Consider the following 24,285-nt stretch of genomic DNA (forward strand, 5'->3'; position numbering starts at 1 on the left):
ACTGTAATTACTTTTTTTCCAGTAACACGCTCAACACTGATCTGCATCAATGTGAAGTCGGAGTTTCCTTTAATCCTCAAACAAGCAAGTTCAATTTGCAAAAACCACCAATGACATGACACAGAAATGATATATCTCACGTCTGTGTTGCAATCTGGCACTATTCTCAGTATGTTGCCCTGGGGCTGTGGTAGGAATAAAAGGCTTACATTTTACGCGACACGACCCTCATTTGCGTTTTCTTTTGGCACAGAGGTAAATATGTGCTCGTCTTCCTAATTGCCGTCTGCAATGGTTAAACAATTTGAAAACAAGTGACGTTAACAACAGAACAGGACTGTAGAAAGGTTGCAGCTGAAAACGGTGTCAGATGTGCAGTGAGCATTCTGCAACAAAAGGCATCAACGACAAATTCCTTATGTGGTTTAAGGCAAGGCTTGCTTTGAGCTTAAGCACTGTTGTTTTCTACTGTTTTGTTTGTGTCATTTCTTAAAGACCTACCAGAGAACTTGGGTGACGGTTCTCCTCAGCAAAGCCCTGGGGCCGTTCGGCATTGGCTGGCATGCGGCCAAGAGCACGGGGTGATTGGCAATGGTGCCCAATGAAGCTGAAGCGGGGAGGAAGTGGTCCAGATAGCGGCGGACGATTGAGCGGAGCTGCTGCTTCAGGTAAACTCCTTGCGACGGGGACACGCTACAAGCTACCGAAAGACCCTGGAGGTGGCGGGGAAACATTTGCTAACATTAGTTTTATCTTAATAGTTTAACTGAATTAAGTGTGTGTGGATGCAGCGAACCTGCAAGTAGAGCGGCAGGCTGTTTCGTAGAGCCGCCTCTTGCTGAGCGAGGTTATGAGGGAGGAGCAGTCGATCCACAATCCCGAAAAGCAGCTGCTGTGCTTTGGAAGTGACCAGCATGGGGCTCCAGTGCTTGACCACACAGCCTTCCTCGCGAGGTCCCACAAAGTCAGAAAAACTGTAAACCCGCACGCGTAATACCTGAATTTTGTCATGGGTTTCTTACCGATGATCCAATAGGCCCTCTGAATCCCTTTCTGGTTCTTGTTGACCAAAGTGGGTTTAATATATTTCAGGACGTCCCCCATGTAATCCAGCGCTTTGGTCACCATGGCCGAACGCTCCGACAAAAGCTGTAGGCCGCTGTACACAGTCCCAACAGCCTTAACAAGGGAAAAACATAGAAAGTGTTAAGCATGCGTAATTTTTAAATTTATTTATGGGGAAAATTTGTTCGAGATACAACAAAGTCTAAATATGAGCGAATAAATCTTGTATGTTGATAGGCCACTGTCTGTTAAAAAATGCTTTCAAATCTGGTTTTACTTTGGACAAATTATTTACAAAGACGTAACCATCAGGTTCGAAAGGTTGACACCAGATTTTTAGAGTCAAACATGAAAATTACATTTACCTTTATGAACATTTCCAAGGCTGAGGCGGGCTCTGTGACTCTAACCGTGGGACTGATATTTGATTTCTGAAGGAGAGCGTCCACCTCAGGGAGCATCAGCACCTGCCGCGTTAGTTCACAGAGCTGCTCCTCCAAAGCCACATCTGCAAGGAGAGCCACGGCAAATAGAAATTCTTTACCTCCTCTAAATTGAAAACATAATAGATAACTTTAAGAGTAGAAGTGAAATGGAAATTGATGTTTTCAATGTGTTCCAGAATTGTGCTTGTTGCTCGAATTTGCTCATGTAACAAGCACATTTTCCCGATAGGATATTATTAGAAAGTAATTGGTCCGCTCACGTCCTCCCGAAAGCATTGAAGTGAGCCTTTAAAAGCTATAAAACACGTCACAATGAGATTAATATGATGATATCAATGGGATAAAATGCGAATGTATAAGGAGCGCCGCAACAACTGTGTGTGCGTGGTGCGGAGAGAGTGGAGGGACGGTTACAAGGTACACAGATAACACCTACCTTTCAACTTGCATTTTCTACTGTTTTATATGTTTTTTGATAATTTCAAATTGTGTTCGCTGATGACAATTTTTATACAGGATTCTTTTTTTTGACGGACAGATCTGGTCTCTCTGATTTTGGCTCTATTTTGGATCATCTTGGTCAAAGGTAACAGAGGACAACAACGCCATAGATTGCTAATATAGTCGCAGTGCTCTGCATAGTCTGTTTTGCTGTGAGTAAATAGGCGCTGTATTTTGTTTGTAAGGTTTATGATCACCTAATAAGGAGGATTTGTAATCATTAATAAGGGGAGAAATTGGCGGAGGTTGAAAGGTTTGAGACTGAGAGACTGTTGATGATACATAAGCACTTACTGCACAGCTAAAATGAAAGTTAATGCAACCTTAAATGAACTTAAACGAAAATATTTTACAGCACAATTTTGTATTTTTTTTGCCTGTAGCAATTTGCTTGCGCAAATGGGACAAGCTGATGCTGGCGGTAAGCAGTCAGGAAGTGTGAGGGGTCTTCAGTGGTAGCCTCTGGGACTGCTTGTGAACTGGATTTTGCTTCGTATAGCAAACAAGATTTTTGTCCAAAAAAAAGCTTGTGTACCTGAATTCTTGTGTTTGGAGGCACTAGTACAAAGAGGCACTACTGTATATATATATATTTTTAAAGTACTGTACATTAATATTCAACCATTCATAATCAAAGTGGACCTTTTCTTACATGTTAAGTCTGGGACCTAAACGTACCGTGACACCAGTTGTCATTTCAAAAGTGTGCACAAAAGATGGGGAAAAAAAAAGAATAAACCATTGAGGACATGACACATTGGAGAAGAGGTGCTTTTACCTGCTCTGCTTTCAGAAGTGCCAAGGTGTTGCTGTAGAACACAGCGGAACCAAGCCCTGACTGACATACCCTGAGAAGACCCAGACACAATGGCGCCACGATCGCTGCTGAGCGAAGACACCAGTTCTCTGAAAAAGACGACTTTGTCAAAATACTGTTATATGTTGAAACCAAACAAACAAAAATTTTGAGACCCTTTTTCTTGGCGAACTGTGCTTACGTGTACATATTACACCATAACCTTATCGACACACAGGTAGAGAAGTAACAAATGTTTACACCAATCAGAATGCAGTACACAATGCTCGAGGTACATTAGTGAGGTAGCGAGACCATGAAAAGTAAAGCGTGATAAACGAACAAATATGAAATAATATACATTTTTAAAAACAAAAAAGCTTTGAATCAGTTAAATCCACTGAAAAGATGTTTATACAATAATTCTTCATGGTCAGTGCATTATGTTTTGCAGTCTGATGGGCTAAGCTGTCTATGTGTTTCTTTGCTTAATACTGTGCATACATTTTATTAAATGGTAAAAGTTTATTCTATAAAATGAGTTACCGTACTGCATTTTGATTTTTTTCCAATTCTTATCTTCAAATTTAGTGCTTAAAGGTGCAGTCCGGCATTTAGAAATGTTCTACTCGCTGACACCATCTTCTGGCTTAAGTCATCATTGCAGCCTCTGTCAAGCTCCTCTTGTGGCTCGTGCATGTACGTGCATTTCTTAGATGCGCTTGAATAAACCGTTCTTTTTTTTCATCTTTTTGGGGGTTTGGGTTAGCTATAAAACACTTCAAAATAGGAATTAAACCTAAAAAATAAGTTCTAAGATTAATATGATGATAATAATGGGATAAAATGCGAAAGTATAAGGAGCGCCGCAACAACTGTGTGCGCGTAGTGCGGTGAGAGTGGGGGGACGGTAACAAGGAGGAGTCACAGATATTGCCTGTTTGAAACAAGCCCTTTCTTACTTTCACCATTTTCATACTACTCTAACAAAGAAACGTGGGGATGGGCATGAAATCACTGTCCACTCTTCCTTCCTTGTACCCCCATTCCTGCCTCCTAAAAAGGGACATAATATATTCACAATTTACGGATACCTTAACAGCATGGATCATTGGGGCATGTTATACTTTCGCATGGTGGCCCATATAGCATGCTTGGCATACTCTGTCAACAGCCTTCTTGAAATCAATAAAAATGTGATAGAGATTTCTCTAGTGTTGTTGAAACCTTTCACATATGATGCGCGGAATAAAAATCTGTTTTGTGGTGCTCCTTCGGTCCATGAGACCTGCCTGTTCTTCGGCTTTTTTTTTCAGTCTGTGGGTTCTGTTTGTTCAGTAGGACCTTTAGCATAACTTTACTTGCATGGCTGATGGGACTGATGGATCTGGTGTTGGAGCATAGTTGAAGGTTTCCTTTCTTTGGTAGCATAATTACTCGCAATTTTGTCCATGCAGATGGTTGTTGTCCTATTTGCCACATCTTTCTTGCAAACCATAGAGCAATGGAGCAAACTTCCAACCGATAAAGGCCTGGAACCTCCGACCACCTGTGGGTCTTTTAGTCGTTCAAAATCAAACTTGATCAGTGGGTTCTGCGACTTCTTGACCTTCTGGAGGCAAATGCGCATGTTCATCTTGACCGGGTCCTGATTGCTTTCCATATCGGCTCCTGGATATGTGCGCGTGCTTGTGGAATCATGATGTGGTCAACCCGACTGTCATAGATTCCATCTGAACGTCGCCACGTCCTTTTTCTGGAGTTCTTGTGGTTGCCAAGAGTGTTTGCTAGCACCAAAATGTTGTAGCTAGGTAGTTCAAGAAGGCATTGTTCTTTATCATTGGTTTGTAGGTAAAAGCTTGTTCCACATGTTTTCTTCCAGTCTATGTGAAAAATCACACCAATTGGGGCGTTACAGTTGCCTTGCAGGATGATATCTTTCTATGGTGCTGGTCTATGTCTTGAACCTGGGCATAAAATTCCTCAGTTTGTTTGTATGGTTGTATCCCTTAACCACTAGGGTCATACTTTGCTTCAATTCAGTGTGACAAAACTAAGTTGAATGAATGGTCTATTTATAGACCTAAAAAATCAAATACAACATCTTCATATTTGTATTTATCAATTAATACATACAGGTATGAGGAAAAATGGGTTAGACCTACTTTATCTCTTGTAATCATGGAATCGGAGTAATGACTATTAGCAAAAATCAAAACCAAATTAATCGCTCATTTATTTTCTTGTGGCCGAGCCCTTCTGACACATTTTAAAACCCAATGTGGTCCGCAACTTAAAAGATTAAATGTAAAATATATTAACTTGTGCCAAGGACTACATTTCTTGATTTTTTTGGTATATTATTCTTAATCTTGGCACCTGTTTTGGAGCAGATGCGAAAGATAGCGCGTGACCAGAAGCGGATGGACCATGTCGTCCCAGCCAAAGTATTGTAAAGTGGATTGAACTGGATTGGGTTGAAGGTCCTGAGGGGCGGAGGCAGGCAACTCCAATGCCAGAAGAGTGAAGCCTGGGGATATGAAATATGAATACAGTATACAGTATATTAATTGTACCACTCCTCAAATCTCTGCCCGACAATAGCAATAGAACTGACCTGCGGCCGCATCTGCCAACTGGACTGGAGGTGTCTGCGAGAGGCGTAAATTGCGGAGGAAGGGGAAAAAATGCTCCCAGAGTGCTGCAGCTACCGCTAGGTGGGGCTCCTTCACGCTGCTGGTCATCAAGGTGAGCCCCGGCTGGACACAGTGTTGGTGTGCCCGTCTGTAAATACAGATAAACAAATCCATGCGATGCAAAAAGTCAAACCTAGTGTGGAAGATTACAGCCTCAAACAACAACCCCGCTCCCATTCTAAATATTAATCCCGTTTCTCCACTGTTCCTCTCTCACTGCTTCTTAAGTGTTTTCCTTCTTCCCTCCAGGGGGATTACCAGGGGCCGTGGTGCGCAGCAGCAGAGTGCGGGTTGAGATCGGAAAGAAGAGGAGGATATTATGAGTATAGAGGGGGAGCCTGGCGCTGATCCTCTGTACACACAATGTAGTTTGGCTCTCGTGGCTCATCCCTGGCCCTCACTACAGCCCCGCCAGCAGCCCCACAGAGGCTGGCATTAGCCCAGATAAGAAGCCCAAGAAGCTGTAATCTCATTTAGACTGGAGGTGATCCTCCTGTCCCCCTTGACTGCCCAGATGGGGGGTGCAGGGAGGCAAGGGTTCCCTCTCTCTCGCATACACACACTATCCCGTTCCCATCTGTACACATACAGGCACGTAGACACGTACACGTTTCACTTCTTCCCTTCCAGCAAGGTTGCATCTAATCCGGCGAGAGCTGAGACAATCGATTAGACTCTGAATTCATTAGCCTCATTACTACTGCGGAATGGGCCTTTCACACCCATCAGCCCTCATTGTACAGGGGATTGTCACAGACATTGCAAAATCGTCCTAGCTGACAATCCTTAAGACATTCTAAACACGGCGCCAACACAACACAGACACCGCTTGATTTTTCTACAACCTCTGCACTTAACAAATGTCAGAGACAAGTACAAAAGAAACCCTTGTATTAAAGAGGAAATGAACACAAAAAAAATATTTATATTGTAGCAGTGTGATGTACGCACCATTACAACTTTTAGGATAAACCTCTGGTAAGTGTGGAATTTGCACACCATAAAGGACACAGCAAAGTTTGGCTTTTCTCCCTGTCTTAAGGGCAGGCATTTTAAAACGTACTGTGGACCTATGGCACGTGGACATATTTAAAGGTGGGGTGCGTCGTTTGAGGTGTCCTTGAAAAGTTGAAAGTAGAATATTCCCTCTTTTAAGTGTATATTAGAATAGAATAGAATAGAATAGAATAGAATATACCTTTATTGTCATTGTTACAAATGGGCTAACATATTGTGACAACGAAATTGGGCATGACACTCCAGTTTTACACATAGTGAGGGTATGAGCAAGAAGATAAAGGAACAGAGAAGATAATGTTATAAAACAAGGGGAATAAGGCTATAGTTATAATTTACATGGTATTTACACAACAATGTCAGCATGTGGGATGTTACATACAGGGTTGTCGTTGTGCAATATTGCATTTGGTGCAAAGTCATCATGGTGCAAAAATAGTAAAGTAAAAAGATTTACTGGAGAGACACGTGAAGCCGCTGCGTGTAGTCGCGCCGCCATCTTGAAAAATATTAACAATGCCCAATCGAGTTCAAAGAGCCCTTATAATATTTTTTTCCACTCTGCCGATCTGCTTTTATCCTACAATTAGAAAAGCTGAACACATTAGGTAGGAGGAAGGGTTGGGTTCTGGAAGGGTCGTCACAGCAGTTTTTTTTCTAGTGCAGCATGAACATTGTGAAAGTAACAAAAGGCCCGTTTCAAGTACAGTCCAAACACCAACGCAAACCCCAAAAAGCTGAAAAAAACTTAGAACTGCACATACTTTCACAGGAAGCATGAAAGAGTCTGAAATGACATTAGCCAGAAAAAAAAAGCGGCTCTGGAGCTGCAGGCTGCTCTTTGTCGTCCCCTAGTGGCTCCCTGGCGCTTTTTCAACAAACCACAGCCCCAACAACCTCACCCAAGTAGAATGCCGAGCATTGACGATTATGCTTGTTTGGCATATAGAAAAAATTATATCAAATGAAAACTATGAAGATAATCGCTTGTTAGAACCTTAGACATGAAGACCATCTTCGATTTCCCCTTAACTGTTATAGCAAAACAACATGTGACTTCTGAGATTTAGCCGAGATTCTTATGAAAACAACAAAAGGCGAGAGAGATAGAGCGTGAGAGGCCGTAATGACCTCAAAGAAAGGCCTGCCGTCTATCATGCCGAGGGGACTGGAGTTAATTGGTTCTGCTGAAAACAGATCCAACAGGTTGTGCTACTGCCAGCTCACCTCATCAAGAAGCGGCACCCCGGCCTTAGCGCAGCCGAGAGACATGGGGAGGAATAAAAGGGAGGAATTAAGGCTCGGGACTGACTTCTTGTTTAAGTGCCATCAAGGGTGAACGCTCGGACGCGCCACTTCCTCTTCCAGTAGCGCAATAATCATCTTTATGTGTGCAGATTCCACATGGAGCTTAATAGGTATAATGATCCACCTGCTCGATATGACAGTCAGACAATTACTCCAATTAATAATGTATTATGTTACATGCAGAGCAAAGAGTGAGTATAAAGATAACAAAGACTTGCTGGGCTTACCAGTTAACAAAATCTGTATTATTTGTTTTTGTTATTCGGGATGCTTTGACCAATAGGCCACCAATCATGATTGTGATATATTTCTGGTATATCTAATTTAAGTATTTTATTTTCGATTAAAGAAATTGATCACAAACAAATCATTTCACAGCCTGCCTGAGAGATCAGGCTGGGGGCAGTGTTATATTTATTCTTCTGTCTCCTCCACACTAAAGCTACAAACATTAACGTCTTGAAAACATCACATTTAAATGTTTCCTGAATACTTGAGTAAGCTAGGAGTCTGAAATACAGGGGAATCACTTGTTCATTATGACGATTTATACGAAAAAGCACAAATACACCTCCTCTTCCACACAAAAAAGAGGAGCAATGATGCTATATTAAATGGTCTTGGATCAAACGCCTTGGAGGAAAAACAAAATCATCATAATGTTTGCTCATTCTTATAAATAATATATGCTAGTGAACAAAATGAAAACTTTGGATTTCAGGGTCAAATATAGTAAAAACAAATCCAATACAAGAGCTTATTTTAATCAGCGGGATATTAAGTATACATTTCACCATAATTTTACTAATTTAGATTTTACTCATTTAGTTTATGTGTGGCAACTGCGTTTTTTTCTCTTGTCATAGTATTTTAACATTTATTTATTTGAATTTAATGTACTTACTGTTAAACATTGAACACTCATATTTGAAGAGAATTTTCTGATTTAGAATTGTTTTTCCATACTAGCATTTAGGAGTGCCATTTTTAAGTCGAAGTTGGTTCTCAGATAAAAATAAATTGGACAAGAAACCTGCTTTCACTACAAGTAACCAGCAGGTGGAACTAATGCACTATATAGAACCAAGGAACACTCAACATTGCCAATATAAAAATGAGCATTCCTTGATTTTTGTGTTTCATTTAGCGTTGTTACCATAGAAAATGTGTATTTTGGAATTTGCTATCAGCTGGCTATTTGGTTCGATCTATCTTCCTTCAAATGTTCTCTTAAAAATGTTGCTGGTTTTTTTGTGGAGGAGGAAAGCACATCTACTATAAGGGGATTAAAGTATTGCTTTTTAAAACAACAAATCCGGTGGCAAAAACCCCAAAACCAAAGTACATTTTCGCATAAATCGGATCAACACTGATCAGAAAATCTTTATTTGTTTTATGTTTGCGTGAATGTGTCAGTGCATACTGGACCAAATCAAAGAACGACCATGATATTTTTCTTTTTTTCCCACTCTGGCCAAGGCCATTAGTGTGCAAATGGTCCGGCTCCTTACCCTGTCATACAAGATGAAAAGTAAGCAAATTAGGGGAACGAGGAATATATTTCGTTATGGGAGCCAGTCGTACAGATAAGAGAGAAACACCGAAGTTAATTTTCGAGCAGATTTGTGAGCACGTGGTTGAAAATATAGCATGTAAAAATCATTGAGAGGGCGGTGTACTTTGACAATTGTACTGTTTTCCACAGTTAGAAGTAAAATACTGCACATATTAAAGGGGCCGGAATGTATCGACCCTCCATTTTAAAATACGGTGTGTACAGGTATGTGTACATTTAGGGCCCTTGGAGGAATAAATACCTAATACTAGGTGATAAAATTTGGGGAACTCTAAACTAATACTATCATTCATTTAGTTATACATATCGTTTAATCTCAGTTGTGGCTTCCACTTACACCAGAGTCCCCATTTTTTTTTACCAAATCTCATCTTTTACAGGTAAACTTGCCTTAGCAGTGTTCATATATATATATATATATATATATATATATATATATATATATATATATAATAATAATAATAATAATTTCCTTTGTATTGTCATTCTTTGTAAGAACGAAATGTCGATACACCTGACCCGTTGTAGCGAGCCGATGCAGCCGCAGCCAACAGAGGGCGCCGCCATATTACCAATAATGTATTGTCCATGGCAGAATTGAAGCACATTTTAAGGACTTTTAAAGCCACTTTATTAAATATCTCCAGTACCATTAATAGAAGAAACACGGTGACTGGTGTATTTTGCAGATCCACAAATATATCTTTAATTTAGACTTGTGATTTTTAATCCAAACCCTTCTCCTAGAACAGGGAACCATTGATCAAGAAGCCACCAGACAGCAGTGTCAGCGTCATTTAAGCAGACTTTTGTGACACATGGTTCCGATTTCAAGAATTTATAAGTATGTCACGAAAAAAATTAAAGCACATCTCAATCCTTGAAAACAGAACAGTAAAATTCAAGCATTTTCAATGATTTCAAACACCTGTATGAACCCTGCGTATATCCCCTTACGTCCTTTGAATTGAATAAAGCAGTGAGAGGATGGCTCTGTTTGAAGCGCACGCAAACACATGCACTTGCGCCTGCAAACGAGATCCGGAAGTCTACTTATGGGTATAATGGTTACCTATGGATCACTGAATGGCTACATGCATCTTTTTTGTTACTTGTGGAACATTTATAATTTAAATACATAGTAGGAACACAAGATAATGAAATTACCTTTTGTGCAAAACAATTTGACTAAATGCATATAAAAAGTCAGCTATAAATGTAATGCATTTTATAACGTAATTGTTGTAATTAATAATTGTAACGTCAGACTATACCTAGAGGGTGGTGCAAAGCAGATGAGCCATCCTGGGATTAAACTGAAGGAAGTGTGTGCAAAGGTGTCAATACCAGCATTGAGTAAAAATGCTCTACTTTCATTTAATTTGTGGGTTATTGTTAAACTCCATGCACATTTTCCATTAAAACATGTTCAGAAAGCATAGCTGATTTAAGATGTAATTTTCTTCTAGTGTAACATGAAATGTAATTATACTAAGATCATCACATTACTCAAATAAAAATATATCAAAACGAATGGCGATAAAATCTAAATTGTAGTTTTATTGGAAGAAAAAAAATCATGATGTGATATTTTTGTCATATTGCCCACCCTTTTGTGTTGCAAATTGGCACAAAGGCTTAACTAACTTATCAGCAGGCCAATTAATCGGGCCCATTACAGCGTACCACTAACAAATCGATATCTGTCAATATGTATCGAATGCTGCTCCTGTTTGTGTGTGCTGTGGTGCATATTTCCCAGAAAGTAGGAAAGAGACACAAACACAAACATCAGAAACAGCACCTGGTATTACTTAAAAATAAGCCGTAACAGAAACAAAAAATATACTTCAAAAGTCAATAATAATCGTTTAATAATTTGCTGCTACGCACACGACATTGTGAAATGAACAATAAAAATCAATTGACAACCAATGACAACCATCGTTATCCAATATAATGTCATACATTTATCAGCCATCTATCGAGCTGGAGGGCCGCAGGATTGATCTATTTCTAATCAAAATTGCGATGTAACAGTGCGATTGGTGTATTAAAAGACACTGCGGTTTTTTTGAGGATTTACAGTTTCCCTTGGTTATTTGAGAGATTGGAATGTTCGGCCAACAAGAATTGTCACAGTTGGGATATTATGAAACCTACAAAGATTGATGCATTTGACGGGCAAATGACAAATGACTGTAAAATTTAGTTATGTACTGGATTTTTCTCTTACCTTAGCTGAGCAAGGGCAGTCTGCAGAAAGCAAAGTACTGAGTTGAGTTGGGACTGATTGCAAGCTGGCAGCAACCAATCAAAGCCCTCATTAAGTAGTTTTTCCTCGGATAGGTTGAGCCTGCTGCTTGTTTCAAACACTTCAGCCACTCCCTCCAGGTATGATCCAAGAGACCCCCATAGGGAAAGTTTACGAGACATCTCTGTAGTTTTATTGTAGAACTCCTTCGCAATCTCATTGAAAGATGTGGCCAGCCCACTAGCTAGGGGGCCGAGATCCAAGCCCTTCTCCTAGAACAGGGAACCAACATATCAAAACCTTTGACACATATGTCTTAATTTCATGGACGTGAAACGTTTTCTGTTTTATTGAACATACCTGAAACAACAACACCAGTGCCAGCTGCCCTCTCCACACCAGCGTGCGGTGTCCTGGGGGACAGTTAGATGGCAAAAAGCCCAGCAGCTCACAGGTTTTACTGGCAATGTCCTCCAGCTCCACCTTCTTAGCAACTACCAAAAACAGTAGTAAGAAGTTCATGAGGCCGGCCTCCGTCAGCTCCTTCATCTTCTTTGACGAGAACTTTGAACAAATCCTGAAAACGGAAAACAAAGCCCTTAATAGCAAAAGACAAATCGGAAAGCACTTTACGATATTATAATGGTTAAGACATTTTAAAGGGTGCATCTTTAAAAAAATACATACATTTCTACTTTTAAAAGTTAGTTTCATTCAGAGATTATGTCTGTCAATACCTTGCTCTTCCATCATACCCACATCTTTCCCCCTAACAACACCAAGAGGAAAATCTGGGTTGACTGACCAGCCTTGAAGTGTTTATGTGAGTGTGTGTGCTTTTGGGCACGTTGAGGTGGTAGGGGCAGTGGGAGAGGGAACAAGAATAGTGAAACACCCAGGATTCTGTTAGATCCTCGGGGCACTGAGGAGAAATGCCTTTAAAGATCATGTTAAATGTCAGAGACACTCTGACACACAGCGGTGGGCGCTAGCTCCCCCTCTACAGCCTAACCCATTTACTGCTACACTAGAGTAGGATCAATAAAAACACACACAAACAAACACATGCACACACACTGCCACACGTCCAGTTTGTATTCTGCTCACCTGGCAGTGGAAAAAATAGCCCCATCTCCCCCTTCTCCTCCAAAAAACAGACATGCCACTCCTCACAGGTTAGTCGTGATGCTACAAGGGCCCTAACAGTGCCAAGTTCTCGAAACCAATCAATGCCAGCAATTGTTTCAATCCATTTTGAAAGTTATCTATCCTGTTTTTATCTGAATATTACGACTCTAAATGATGATCTTTTTCCAACTAGTGGGCCGTGAGTCATTGTCTAGTGTGTTGCAGGAAATTGCCCTTTTTTTTTAGCTTGTCAGTCTTCAATTTCTTCCTTTGATAGCCGAGCAACTGTCACATGCATTCTTACGAGTAGGTGACTTGTTTAATTGAATTGCATGTTTATTTTGATGAAGCTATTTAAAGTTGCATACAAATAAACATAGTCTGTATTTGGTCTGCATTTATATAGCGCTTTTCGACATATAACACTAAGTAGCAGGGAATAGAACATGCAAGCATTTTACCTCTTGAGCTATTGCCGCCCCTGGCATGGCTGGACTTGACAAAAAAGGAATGTTTTTAGTAAAATAAAGAAGCAGAAAAAATAGAATGTAGAAAAAAAAAAAGTTTTTTTATACACAGGCAGATATTTGTTCGCTTATTTGAAATATTATTTGTTATTTGTCTAGAAAATGTGATTTGATTTAGGTAACGTACAAATTAAGTTTTGAAAAGGCACAAAACTAACGCAGGAAATGTATTTTTCAACATTTTCGATGGATAATGTACCTTGAGATTTTATAGAGAAAATAAGTGTTTCTGCTCAAAGAAAACCGAAAAACACTATGTAATGGTGAGCTAATCATTAACACATTTTAAAACCCAGCATTGATTTCAATGATGATCAATCTTCCACAACTGCACATTTAAAAATACAGTATAATCGTTGGGAAGCTAAATTAAATGACTTAGCGGGCATCAGCATGTATCCCGAGATGTTCCCAGGCCAGCCTGGAGACAGTCTCTCCAGCGTGTCCTGGGTCGCCCCATTATCCTGCCAATAATTATTGGCCTCATAACAGCAAAATATAAGGTCGCAGTTATCGGCCTGATAACAAAGATACGACGGTACGACCCGATAACTGGTCACTAGGAGCCCAGTTAACTATTTAATCAGCGGACGATACGGTAGATTCCGGATTATAAACCGTGATTTTTGTCACAAAATTTCAACCATGCGACTTATGCAATGATGCGGCTTATTTATGCATTTTTCTAACGGCGGCTAGGTGTGCCCGAGCACTAAAGGTAAGACTGAGACAGGTGGAATATATTTGTCGAGGACGACACAAGTTTAATGTAACTTTGCACTTTGTGCATGAATAGAATTAGCATGAACAAACCCTAATAACTGAAAAGGTGTCAATCTAAAGGGGAGGCCTATCTCCCGAATTGAGAATTTCATGAGTTTGTTTGTTTGTAAACAGAAATAGTGTGGTGAAATGAACAGATTAAAAGAAGAAACGTCTTAACAAAGCAGAAATGATTTAGGCGGATTCCTATTTCTATCAGTCGGTATAATTGCGTGTTTTGGAATAGATATTTTACATGGTTGGATTGTCCTTGATGTAACAAAGCCATTTTCGTGGACATTCAAAGGAGTTGAAGACGGCCAGGCGACGTAATGGTGAGTTACGCCGGCATTTTAGTTTGTTTTAGACTGTTCGTGATGTTTCTCTTGTATATATTGAAATGGTCATCATATCTTGAATCCCAAGAGTTTAGGCTTTTCAATGATATGTGATATGACATATTTCAGTGACTGGTGACACCGTACAGACACGTATTTGTTTATCAAAAGTCCGGTGCCCCACCGGCAGATCTTTAAAGGGTTAAGGTACCGTATATTATTAAAACTCTTTCAGTGGACTGTTTTCCTTTGTAAATATCTGTTTCAATGTGGGCGCATACGGTTTATAGTCAGGTGCGGCTCATGTATGTAAAAAATTGTTTTTCCTTTAAAAATAAAGTAGGTGCGGCTTATAATCAAGTGCGCTCTATAGTCCGGCATTTACGGTACAGTATCATATCATGGAGCCCATCCCTAGCTGTCTTCGGGCAGTGGGAATCCCTGAACTGGTAGCCAGCCAGTCCCAGTGTGTCTTGGGCAAGTACAGCCTGGTGGCACCCATCCCTTTACAGGCAAACATAAATTAAACCATTAAGTAGCCAGATTTCGAAATAAAAAAACTTCAAAAGGCATAGAGACGCTACACTCACTGAGGATTTTTTACCTTTAAACATGTTTTTATTTAGGACTGTTTTACCCACAGCTAAACAGATGTTGCAAATACCTTGTTCAGGATATCAATACGGCCATCATGTAGGTCTCCCTGGGCCAGCCAGGATTACATGAATATTGTACAGGGCCTCTAAGAGGGCAGGGATGGAGTAAAAGAGCCTCGATCGAGGAGTGGGGTGGGGGATCGGGTTTTCTGGAAATGCTCCAGCCTAGTTGGGCTTAACACAGACATCAGATACCCCCGCCCCCCACAGCATGAGCCCAGTCGCTTTCCATGTTGGAAACCAACACGGCTTTACTAAGACGAATTAACCGCCACGCTCGTTAGCTAATTAGCCCCCATGTCTGCAATGTATTGAGCACATCCCAGACAGAGGGAAGTCATTAGTCAGACTTAGCTAGTGCTGCCTCACATTGGTATGCAGCCCGTTTATGATATGATGAGGAGCCAGGATTTGATGACCATCACCTCCAACAGTGTTTCCCAGCCATTTAGTTTTTTATAAGGTGGAAAATCTTTAACCGTTTTTCTTATTTTTTTTACCGGGAAGCTATAACTTACATTACATTTAGATCAGACAAGTCCCGCAGCCCAAGGCCAGATACAGCCTTTTGGATGATTTCTTCTGGCCCGCCATAAATTTCTGAAGTATGACCAAAAAAGAGGCGAGTTTCTGAGACAGGGGTGCCAAATGCGTTGATCGCAATCTACCAGTCGATCGCTACTGTAGAGCGTGAGGCAACATAGGACTTGCCGTTCATTTGGTCGAAATAATGGTTTATTAAGTGATCATCTTACGGTCAAAATACAATTGCATCGTTCTCCTGCTGAGAACCATATGGCTACTGCGTACCTACAGCTCCAAAGCAACACGAAAGTGGGAACAGCCCAATCCACTCCCGGGGGACCCTCTCGAGGCTTCTAGCTCTAACAAAATAAACGTAACTCTATCATCTCCTCACTATAAAATATGTCACTTGATTAAAATACAGAGCAGTCAGTCTGACCATTTCTGATGCATGGGTCACCACACATGCACATACAACCCTGCCAAAAATATTCAGAATTACCTAGCAGTGTATGCTACACCAGCAAGTGTTATGTGCAGGAATGCTCAACGTGAAAGAGATAATGGATGGATCAACAGAGATTGCCTGTTCCATTTGGGCCAAATCCCTTCAAAGACGGCTATTCCTTGCACAACTCGAGAAGGCTGATTTGGAACACTTGGAGCTGTTGCTACACAATAACGTCAGATGGCTGTGTTAATTAGAGGGAAATTCTTACAGAAATTCCAAAACCTCTGTCCCAGGACTTTTTCCCAAGAGAACAGTCAGAATAAAACAGATTAAGTGACAATCAGTGTCTGCTCGAATTTTTAACAGATCTGAATAACATACTGAGTGATCTTAACATAGACCTGCAAGGGAAAGGCAAAAACGTGATCAGGATGGTTTGCTCAGTTAATGGTTTGAACAAAGAAAAAAGCAGAATCTCTTCTTAAAGCTGCAGCGTAGTGATGAAAAACCAAACGTCAGAGCTGGGGACACAACGGAAGGCCTAATACAGAATAGATTGAGACTGTCTGACAGAGTTTGATTCGGGTCCACTTATTTATACAAGTTAATAATCTTCATGTGAGAAAATGTTAAGTCCAAAGACCGTTCCACCATGACTGATGGTCATTTGGAAATGTGCTTGAGGCTGGCTATCAGCAGCTACTGTCCAAACTACGGATCCGTGGCTAACTCCATTCAGTGTAAGTCATCAGAGAAAGGTAATAACAAAAAATGTACAGGGTAGTATTGCAAAATATGAGCTCATGCAGTAATGCAGGATAGATCAACATGTATGGTACAAGTAAACAATATTCAATAGGCAATATTTAAAAATAACTGTTTTGCATTTTCATAGTAGGGATATTTTGACATCGCCATTTTATAAGAAGCTCACATTCGGAAAAAGTGTGGGCCCCCCTGCTCTACGTTGTTTTTGGCCCCCCAAATTCTTTTGTAAAATAAATAAGAAACCAAATGCTCTCTCTGGCCGCCAAAGACCAATGTTGAGTTTTTTATAGCATGGTGACTTAATTCAGATGTACAATGGTATTCACTCAACTGTTAAAATAATCCAGTTAACACATTCCATAAAAAAAAAAGAAAAAAAAAAAAAACATCTTCAATTTGTTTGTGAGTAAATGTGTTTTGAAAAAGACTCTTGTCATCTGTAATTATGATATGAAGGGTAGGTCAGTGATTTTCAACCACTGTGCCGCGACACACTAGTGTGGCGTGAGAGATCGTCAGGTGTGCCATGGGAAATTATCCAATGTAACTTGTTAAAATGTAAAATTTTATAAAACATTTATGAATCATTTTCTGCAAATATTCAAGTGTCTGTGCTCTAAAACTGGGGATATTATAAATTATATTGTAATTAAAAATACTGTTCAGTGTCGTTTTATAACATTTTTGGTTAGTGGTGTGCCGCAAAATTTTTCCAATGTAAAAAACATGCCCTGGCTCAAAAAAAGTTGAGAAACACTGGGGTAGGTTACTAATGTAGGCTGAATGATAAACCAAAATACTGAAAAACAAAAATAACAATTTGGAGTTGACATTATTTTACTGACCTGGCCACATTCTGAACAGAAAGTCTGGAATTGGCCTCAGAGCCAAACTGAGTGTCCTTTTTAAAATAGCCAACAAATTAGTTCACTGTAGCTACCTATTATTTAAAAACCTAATTGTTATGCCTATAATTAAACCCCATTGCTGGCATAATAATTTTGAACAAATATGTTGAAATTGAATAATTTCTCATAACCTCGATTATTCTCGCGGCAAAAACATGCCATAGAATTAAAGACTAAGGAAAGGATATTCTCTAAAAGAACCTCTTTCTAACAGATGGGTACAAATTATTTTAATTTTTCCTATGATGATGACGCAAGGTTGAACACAATTGCAATTGTTTTGTTTGAATGCACATTTGACATATTTGTTTATACATCACCTATCAATTTTTACCTTCCTTTGATCTGTCTCTGTGGCACTCCCCCATTGTCCTGGGACAGGCACAGGGCCAGCACGCGCAGAAAGATGTGGAATGAACTAGCTGAACGGTAGAGTTGGGTGTGTTCTGGGGAGCGCAAGGGAGATGGCTCACAGCAGGTGCGTGCATGCTCCAATAGAAAGAGGGGTGTCTTGCACAAAGTTCCCAGGCCGCTCACTCCGAGCCATGGCACAGTGAATGAGGCACCCTGGATTACATAAAATAAAACATACAAGCCAACATTACTTTAAATCAGTGATATGCCACATTTTGGGCACCAAAATGTTTTCTGCCCGAACTTTGCAGCTCCAGAGCAGCTATAATTGCCTTTAGCTGCCTCAACATGATCAGAACAAACACTTTTTTTATTGGGTAAGGTTGTGGTTTGTATTATGTCTCTTTTTGACGATATGACACCAAAGGAAAGCATTCTGTTAGAGGGGGTTTTTACCTGAGCACCTTTATTTCAAACATAAATGACATAGGTAGCATAGATATTTGGTCAAAAATACTAATGACGAAGTTTATTTTACAAGTATAAACTATTTTCCAACAAGCAAACTTGTGTGCTATTGGTTAATTTAGAAGGTTGTGAATCAATTATGTCAGCTTTACTTGCGAGACGTTACAAATTATACAGTATATCCGCGTAATATGTGCACTTGTGCAGTCTGTAGCTGTTGGTGGGCTTGTCATTTTGAGCTGTACATGCAAATAAAAAACCATATGATAATGTTGTTTACCATAATATAAAGTCAGACAAATTTATGTTGTGTGCCTTTTTATAATCAAGCATTCTCTTATGGGGTCATAACACTTTTAAAAACATAAATACTTAAATATATTATAGTTTGATGAATGCATCATGTTACAGTATATATTATAACATCATCTCAAAACTCTTATTTACTTTATTTGCCAAAGATTTTGAAATGAGTAAAAAGCATCAATTAACTTTGCCCAGCATGAATAAACACCAAGGGAAAATACAAATGCATCAGGTAATCCATGTACTGAAACATCATCATGTGAGTAGGATTTACATCACAGTAAAAGTTACCATACACACATAAAAACTAAGTAGATAGATAGATACTATATATATATATATATATATATATATATATATATATATATATATATACAAACAGTATGTAAATGAAGATATAGCTCACATTAAGAAAAAACGTGGGCACCCCTTGCTTAATACCAATATATATAAATGATATTTATAGATTATGCATGTATATAAATTGCCTTCGGAAAAAAACCTCACACCAAATACCCAGAAAAAAAACAAATGCCTTTGTGAACAGTGGTTAGAAAACAGCACAGACTCAATCAAAAAAAACAAAGTGACACAATGGATTGCCAAATTTACTTTGCTTAACAAACTATTTGACCTCACCAGGTTTTTGCTGAAGTAGTCCCAGAGGGTGGAGACTGCACTGGTACTTGGTTTCCAGAGCAGACAAAGAGAAAGACAACAGTGCACATGCATTCGGACTTGCTCCTCTCCCAGACCTCCCTGACAAACAGACAAATACACAAGCATACAGAATGACAACTTTGCTGAAAAAAGACTTGCTTTTATTGTGTTTGGAAAGCTTTAGTTGCTGACCTGTGGCTTACAAGTAAGCTTCAGCAACTCTTCTACTAAAGTCCAATTGTCATCCAGGAATGTCTACAAATATAGATGAAAAATAATGTTACACACATACACACAAAACAATAAGAAGCAATTAATGAAATACTATTAATATAATTAAACGAGAGAACTGAAGTTTTTTATTATACCATCAAAAACTTCTCAAAATATTGAAATTCTAAAAACCAGCATGGCAAACTTTACTGTCATTGATAACAACGTATTGAACATTGCAACGAGATTAGACATAGCACTCCAGGATAAACACATAATAAAAGACTTAAAGTAAAGAAAAATGAATGTCAGGATAAATAGCCAAAAGTAAGGTATTCATTGGGTGCAACGAAATAGTGTGAAAAAACATCTAAAAAAAAAAAAAAAATACAAAAACATTTAGAAGCGTATAGCACACATGTTGGTTTCTTGGTTGGATCCCTTAACCGCTAGGGTCGTAGGGGCACCATTTTCTGTGGTGTTTTTTAGGCAAGTATAGCTTGGTGGCACCCATCCCTCTCCAAGCCAACAGGTCTTGAACCGGAGAACTTTTGTGTGTTGTACTGTGTGGCAAATAAGTATTTAGCCAACCACCAATTGTGCAAGTTCTCCTCATTTGAAAAGATTAGAGGACTGTAATTGTCAACATGGGTAAACTTCAACCCTGAGACAGAATATGGAAAAATAACCAAAGAAAACCACATTGATTTTCAAATATCTTATTTTGAAATTAGAGTGGAAAATAACTGGTCACCTACAAAGAAGCAATAATTCTGTCTATCAAAGAGATCCAACTTCTCAATACCTGTATAAATGGCATCTGCTTTAAATCACCATCATTTAAAATAGACAAATCCACAATCTCAGGCAGTCACACTCAAAACTCCAAGACCAAAGAGCTGTCAAATGACACCAGAGACAAACTTGTTGACATGTTCCAGGTTGGGTAAACTGACTGCAATCCGTAAAAAAAGTTTAATGTAAAGAGATCAACTGTGGGAGCAATTGTTAAAAAATGTAAGACATACAAGCCTAGGCATGTCACGATTAGGAATTTCTGGAGATGATTGTCACATAAATAGTTCTGATTGACAAATATATTGTCAAGTCTTTTCCCATCAGCATTATTTACTACTATGATAACATGAACTTAATATTACATATACTGTAAACTTAAATAAAGAAAAAAACTTTAATGGTCTAGAAATTAAGTCAAGAATTAATCGAGAAACCTCTATTACCTTAACATTCTGTTCCTTTCATAAAAACAACTGCAACCGTTCAGGATTTTAACCTGTTAGGCGCAAACCTTCTAAGGAACAATGCACAGGTGAGGTAACAGGTCGTAAGGCCTTTGACTCAACATTTCAGTAATAAAGTGCAAAATTGAAATTGGTGCAAAACTTTTCAGTAGCAATGTACCGGAAAATACAGTTAGCGTGCTCCATTTTATACTATTTTGCTGTGGCTCCTCTGTAAACTTCCCGTATATTCAATTGACAATCTGCAACCCTTGGATTGTTTGGCATTCTGCCTTTGCCGACTAGCTTGACGAATTGTACCGTGTGCCTAGACTGCAAATGCTGTTTAAGATTGGTTGTGGTAGCTCCTTTCACTGTCACCTTCTTGAGACAAAATTTGCAGACCGCTCCTTCGGTATCTTGGAGCTGACCGCTGTTGCTCGGTGTAAACCCAAAATGTGTCCAAAATACTGAAGTGGTGTGTGGTTTCAAAACTAAAAATTGGCCTGCAATGATGACCACTCAGAGTGCTGGTGTTGTTTGCTTCCGCGTGTGTGTCGCTGCACGTTGACGTCTATTCCTATCAGTCAAGGGTAGGTACAAAAGTGATCGCAGAAAAAAAAGACAGTCATTGCAAATGTGAAAAATATTTTTGATTATAAGAATATCTAATTTTTGCAACAACCATTCAGAAGCCCACTCATAATCTCCCTTAATCTGGGGCTCCAAGCATGATCTAACCCTAAAATGATAAGAATGGTGAGCAAAAATCAGAGAACCACATAGGGGGACCTACAGAAAGCTGGGACCACAGTAACAAAGGCTACTATCAGTAACACATTGCAGCGCCAAGTACTTAAATCCTGCCCTGCTCGCCGTGTCCCCCCTGCTAAACCCAGTCCACGTCAAGGCCCGTCTGCAGTTCGCTAGAGAGCTTTTGGATGGTCCAAATGGGGACTGGGACAATATGTTAGGTTCAGATGGAACCAAAATATAACTTTTTGGTAGAAACACAGGTTCTTCTGTTTAAAGGAGAGGAATTCTGAATTCCTCCCCCTTAAGCATTGGGAAGCATGGGGGGGAAACATTATGTATTGGGGCTGTTTTTCTGCAAAGGGACCAGGACGACTGATCGGTGTTAAAAAAAAAAAAAAGAATGAATAAGGCCATGTATCGAGAGATTTTGAGTGAAAATCTCCTGCCATCGCCAAGGACATTGAAGATGATACATGGCTGGGCCTTTCAGCATGGCAATGATCCCAAACACACAGCCAGGGCAACAAAGGAGTGGCTTTGTAGGAAGCATTTTAAGGTCCTTGAGTGGCCTAGCCAGTCTTCAGATCTCTACTCCATAGAAAATCAGTGGTGGGAATTGAAAGTTCGTGTTGCTTAATGATAGCCAAACACATCACTGCTCTAGAGAGGATCTGCGTGGATCTTTATCTTTAAATTATCGATCTTGCAATTTAAAGATATAGATAATAATTGATTAGTCCAGATGGAATATAATATGGATACACACACAAATAATCCATGTGGTTTGATACCAACAAACAAACAAGGAATTAAAAAAAAAAACGTTGACAAGAGAAACTCGCATTTTTAAGTAACAAGGAGAAACTGTGTCAGAAAAAGGGAGTTGAGTAAAGTTGACAACGAGGTAATTTCTTGGAGAAACACAGGATTCTGATTTGTTGTGCCTGATTTGAGAAATGTTACTAACAAATGCGTGCTAAAAACCTGGGTTTGCGTGTCATGTCTTGGCGCGCGCCAGGAAGCATTTGTGGGCCCCGTAGGGCCTGCACTTTAAGGGGTGGTGTAACATGAATGAAAAGGGGTGATGGTCTCTGTAGTTAGCAAGGTATTTTCCCTATAGTAAATAACAAAATATTGAGATGAACTTTTGGTATTGACCAAATACTTATTTTCCACCATAACTTCCAAATAAATTCTTTATTTTATTTTAAAATTGCACTTAAAGATGACATGTTTTTGGTGTCGGATTTTATCAAATAAATTTCCCCCAAAAAGTGACTTATACATGTGCTTTCCTTCTTAATTATGCATTTTTGCCTGGAGCGTATAGTCCGGAAAATACGGTATTTGCCTCACTGCAGATAAAAATATGGGACTAGTTTTATTCCCCAAAAGCATATTTCATGCTTTGAGTAAACTGTACATAAAAATAATTGAATCAAAATGTACTCAAGGAGAAATACCACAGTAAACAGTTTCACAAGATGAGCTGGACTGTCAAGTACTACCATACTTAAAGATGCAAACAACTGTACACAACCCAACAAAAGTTGCATTTTGACTAGATATACAAGTGAATCACACAATAAAACTGAATTCAGTATTCTCAGTGAGCCCGGATAACGCATATTAGCGCATTTTTAAATTACTCATCTTATGAGTGTTTTACAAAATTATTTTATTTAAATTTAAATCAAACATTTTACAAGGACACCATAAAAAGATTGTATTAGCACAATAAAGGGTTAAAGATACACATAAACACAACCAAAATATAGATCTTTAAAATTTATAATTCAGATTTAATAAGTAAACCTTTTGTTGTTGTACATAATCCTTATAATTTGAGTAGATGTTTGCTGTAACAAACTATTAATGTGTTAAGCCATAGAAACATGTACTGTAACATTCTGGTTTCTTGCCACTTACCTCATCGTGTATTACGCCATTTTGACTGTACTGGCCGAGCAGTGCTAGTTGAGTGAGCAGCCACCACGTGAATCCGAGAGGGTCTTTGCAGTGTTTCGGGAGAACACTTAACTGCTCTGCTGCAGGTTGCTCTAACACGAGAGGCCTCAGCAAGGAGTTCATATAGGTCCAAAACGACTAGAAGAAAAAAAATAAACGAGCTGTTGAATATGGATGTCGCGTGAAAATACGCACACATTTGCATCTACATCACCTGTGAGTTTAGCCTTTTATGTCTGTATTGCAAGAGGTGAATGACCAGGACCCAAAGCTCTTTAGTGCAGGAGCAGAGGAAATGATTACTGCTGAGGATCTCAGTTGGCCTTACCTAAATATATAAAATACATATCTAAATGATTCCATTCAGTGGGAGTTATGTACAGATAATATAAACAAACATCTCATTTTTTGTTTTGTTTTTTTAAAGAAAATTGCTATTCTAATCAATGTTCCCTCTAAGCTGCGTGTGTGTGCAAGTGCACACTGCCCAGAGCTTTTCTGCACACAAGAAAATCTAGCCAGCTCACAAAAATCAGGGCTCGAAATTGCTAATTAAGAAGCGAATTAAAAGTTACAGTGCATGAAGGTACAAATACA

General features: G+C 39.3%; 1 protein-coding gene across 1 annotated transcript in view; it reads right to left on the reverse strand.

The window, feature by feature from the left end:
- The window catches only part of mms22l (MMS22-like, DNA repair protein), a 37,512-nt gene that overhangs the window by 5,557 nt on the left and 7,670 nt on the right, over positions 1 to 24,285 (reverse strand). Inside the window, exons 9-22 of the mRNA XM_088326440.1 lie at positions 23,903 to 24,016; positions 23,650 to 23,826; positions 19,703 to 19,765; positions 19,490 to 19,609; positions 18,057 to 18,289; positions 12,020 to 12,236; positions 11,642 to 11,931; positions 5,426 to 5,592; positions 5,188 to 5,338; positions 2,791 to 2,918; positions 1,431 to 1,573; positions 1,023 to 1,179; positions 797 to 942; positions 502 to 713 (exon numbers count right to left, since the gene is read on the reverse strand). Coding sequence (XP_088182566.1) covers positions 502 to 713; positions 797 to 942; positions 1,023 to 1,179; positions 1,431 to 1,573; positions 2,791 to 2,918; positions 5,188 to 5,338; positions 5,426 to 5,592; positions 11,642 to 11,931; positions 12,020 to 12,236; positions 18,057 to 18,289; positions 19,490 to 19,609; positions 19,703 to 19,765; positions 23,650 to 23,826; positions 23,903 to 24,016 — 2,318 coding nt within the window. The remainder of the gene's footprint in view (positions 1 to 501; positions 714 to 796; positions 943 to 1,022; positions 1,180 to 1,430; positions 1,574 to 2,790; positions 2,919 to 5,187; positions 5,339 to 5,425; positions 5,593 to 11,641; positions 11,932 to 12,019; positions 12,237 to 18,056; positions 18,290 to 19,489; positions 19,610 to 19,702; positions 19,766 to 23,649; positions 23,827 to 23,902; positions 24,017 to 24,285) is intronic.

Source organism: Urocampus carinirostris, chromosome 2 (genome assembly GCF_059441175.1).
Source record: "Urocampus carinirostris isolate Australia breed hairy pipefish chromosome 2, RoL_Ucar_1.0, whole genome shotgun sequence".
Lineage (NCBI taxonomy): Eukaryota > Metazoa > Chordata > Actinopteri > Syngnathiformes > Syngnathidae > Urocampus > Urocampus carinirostris.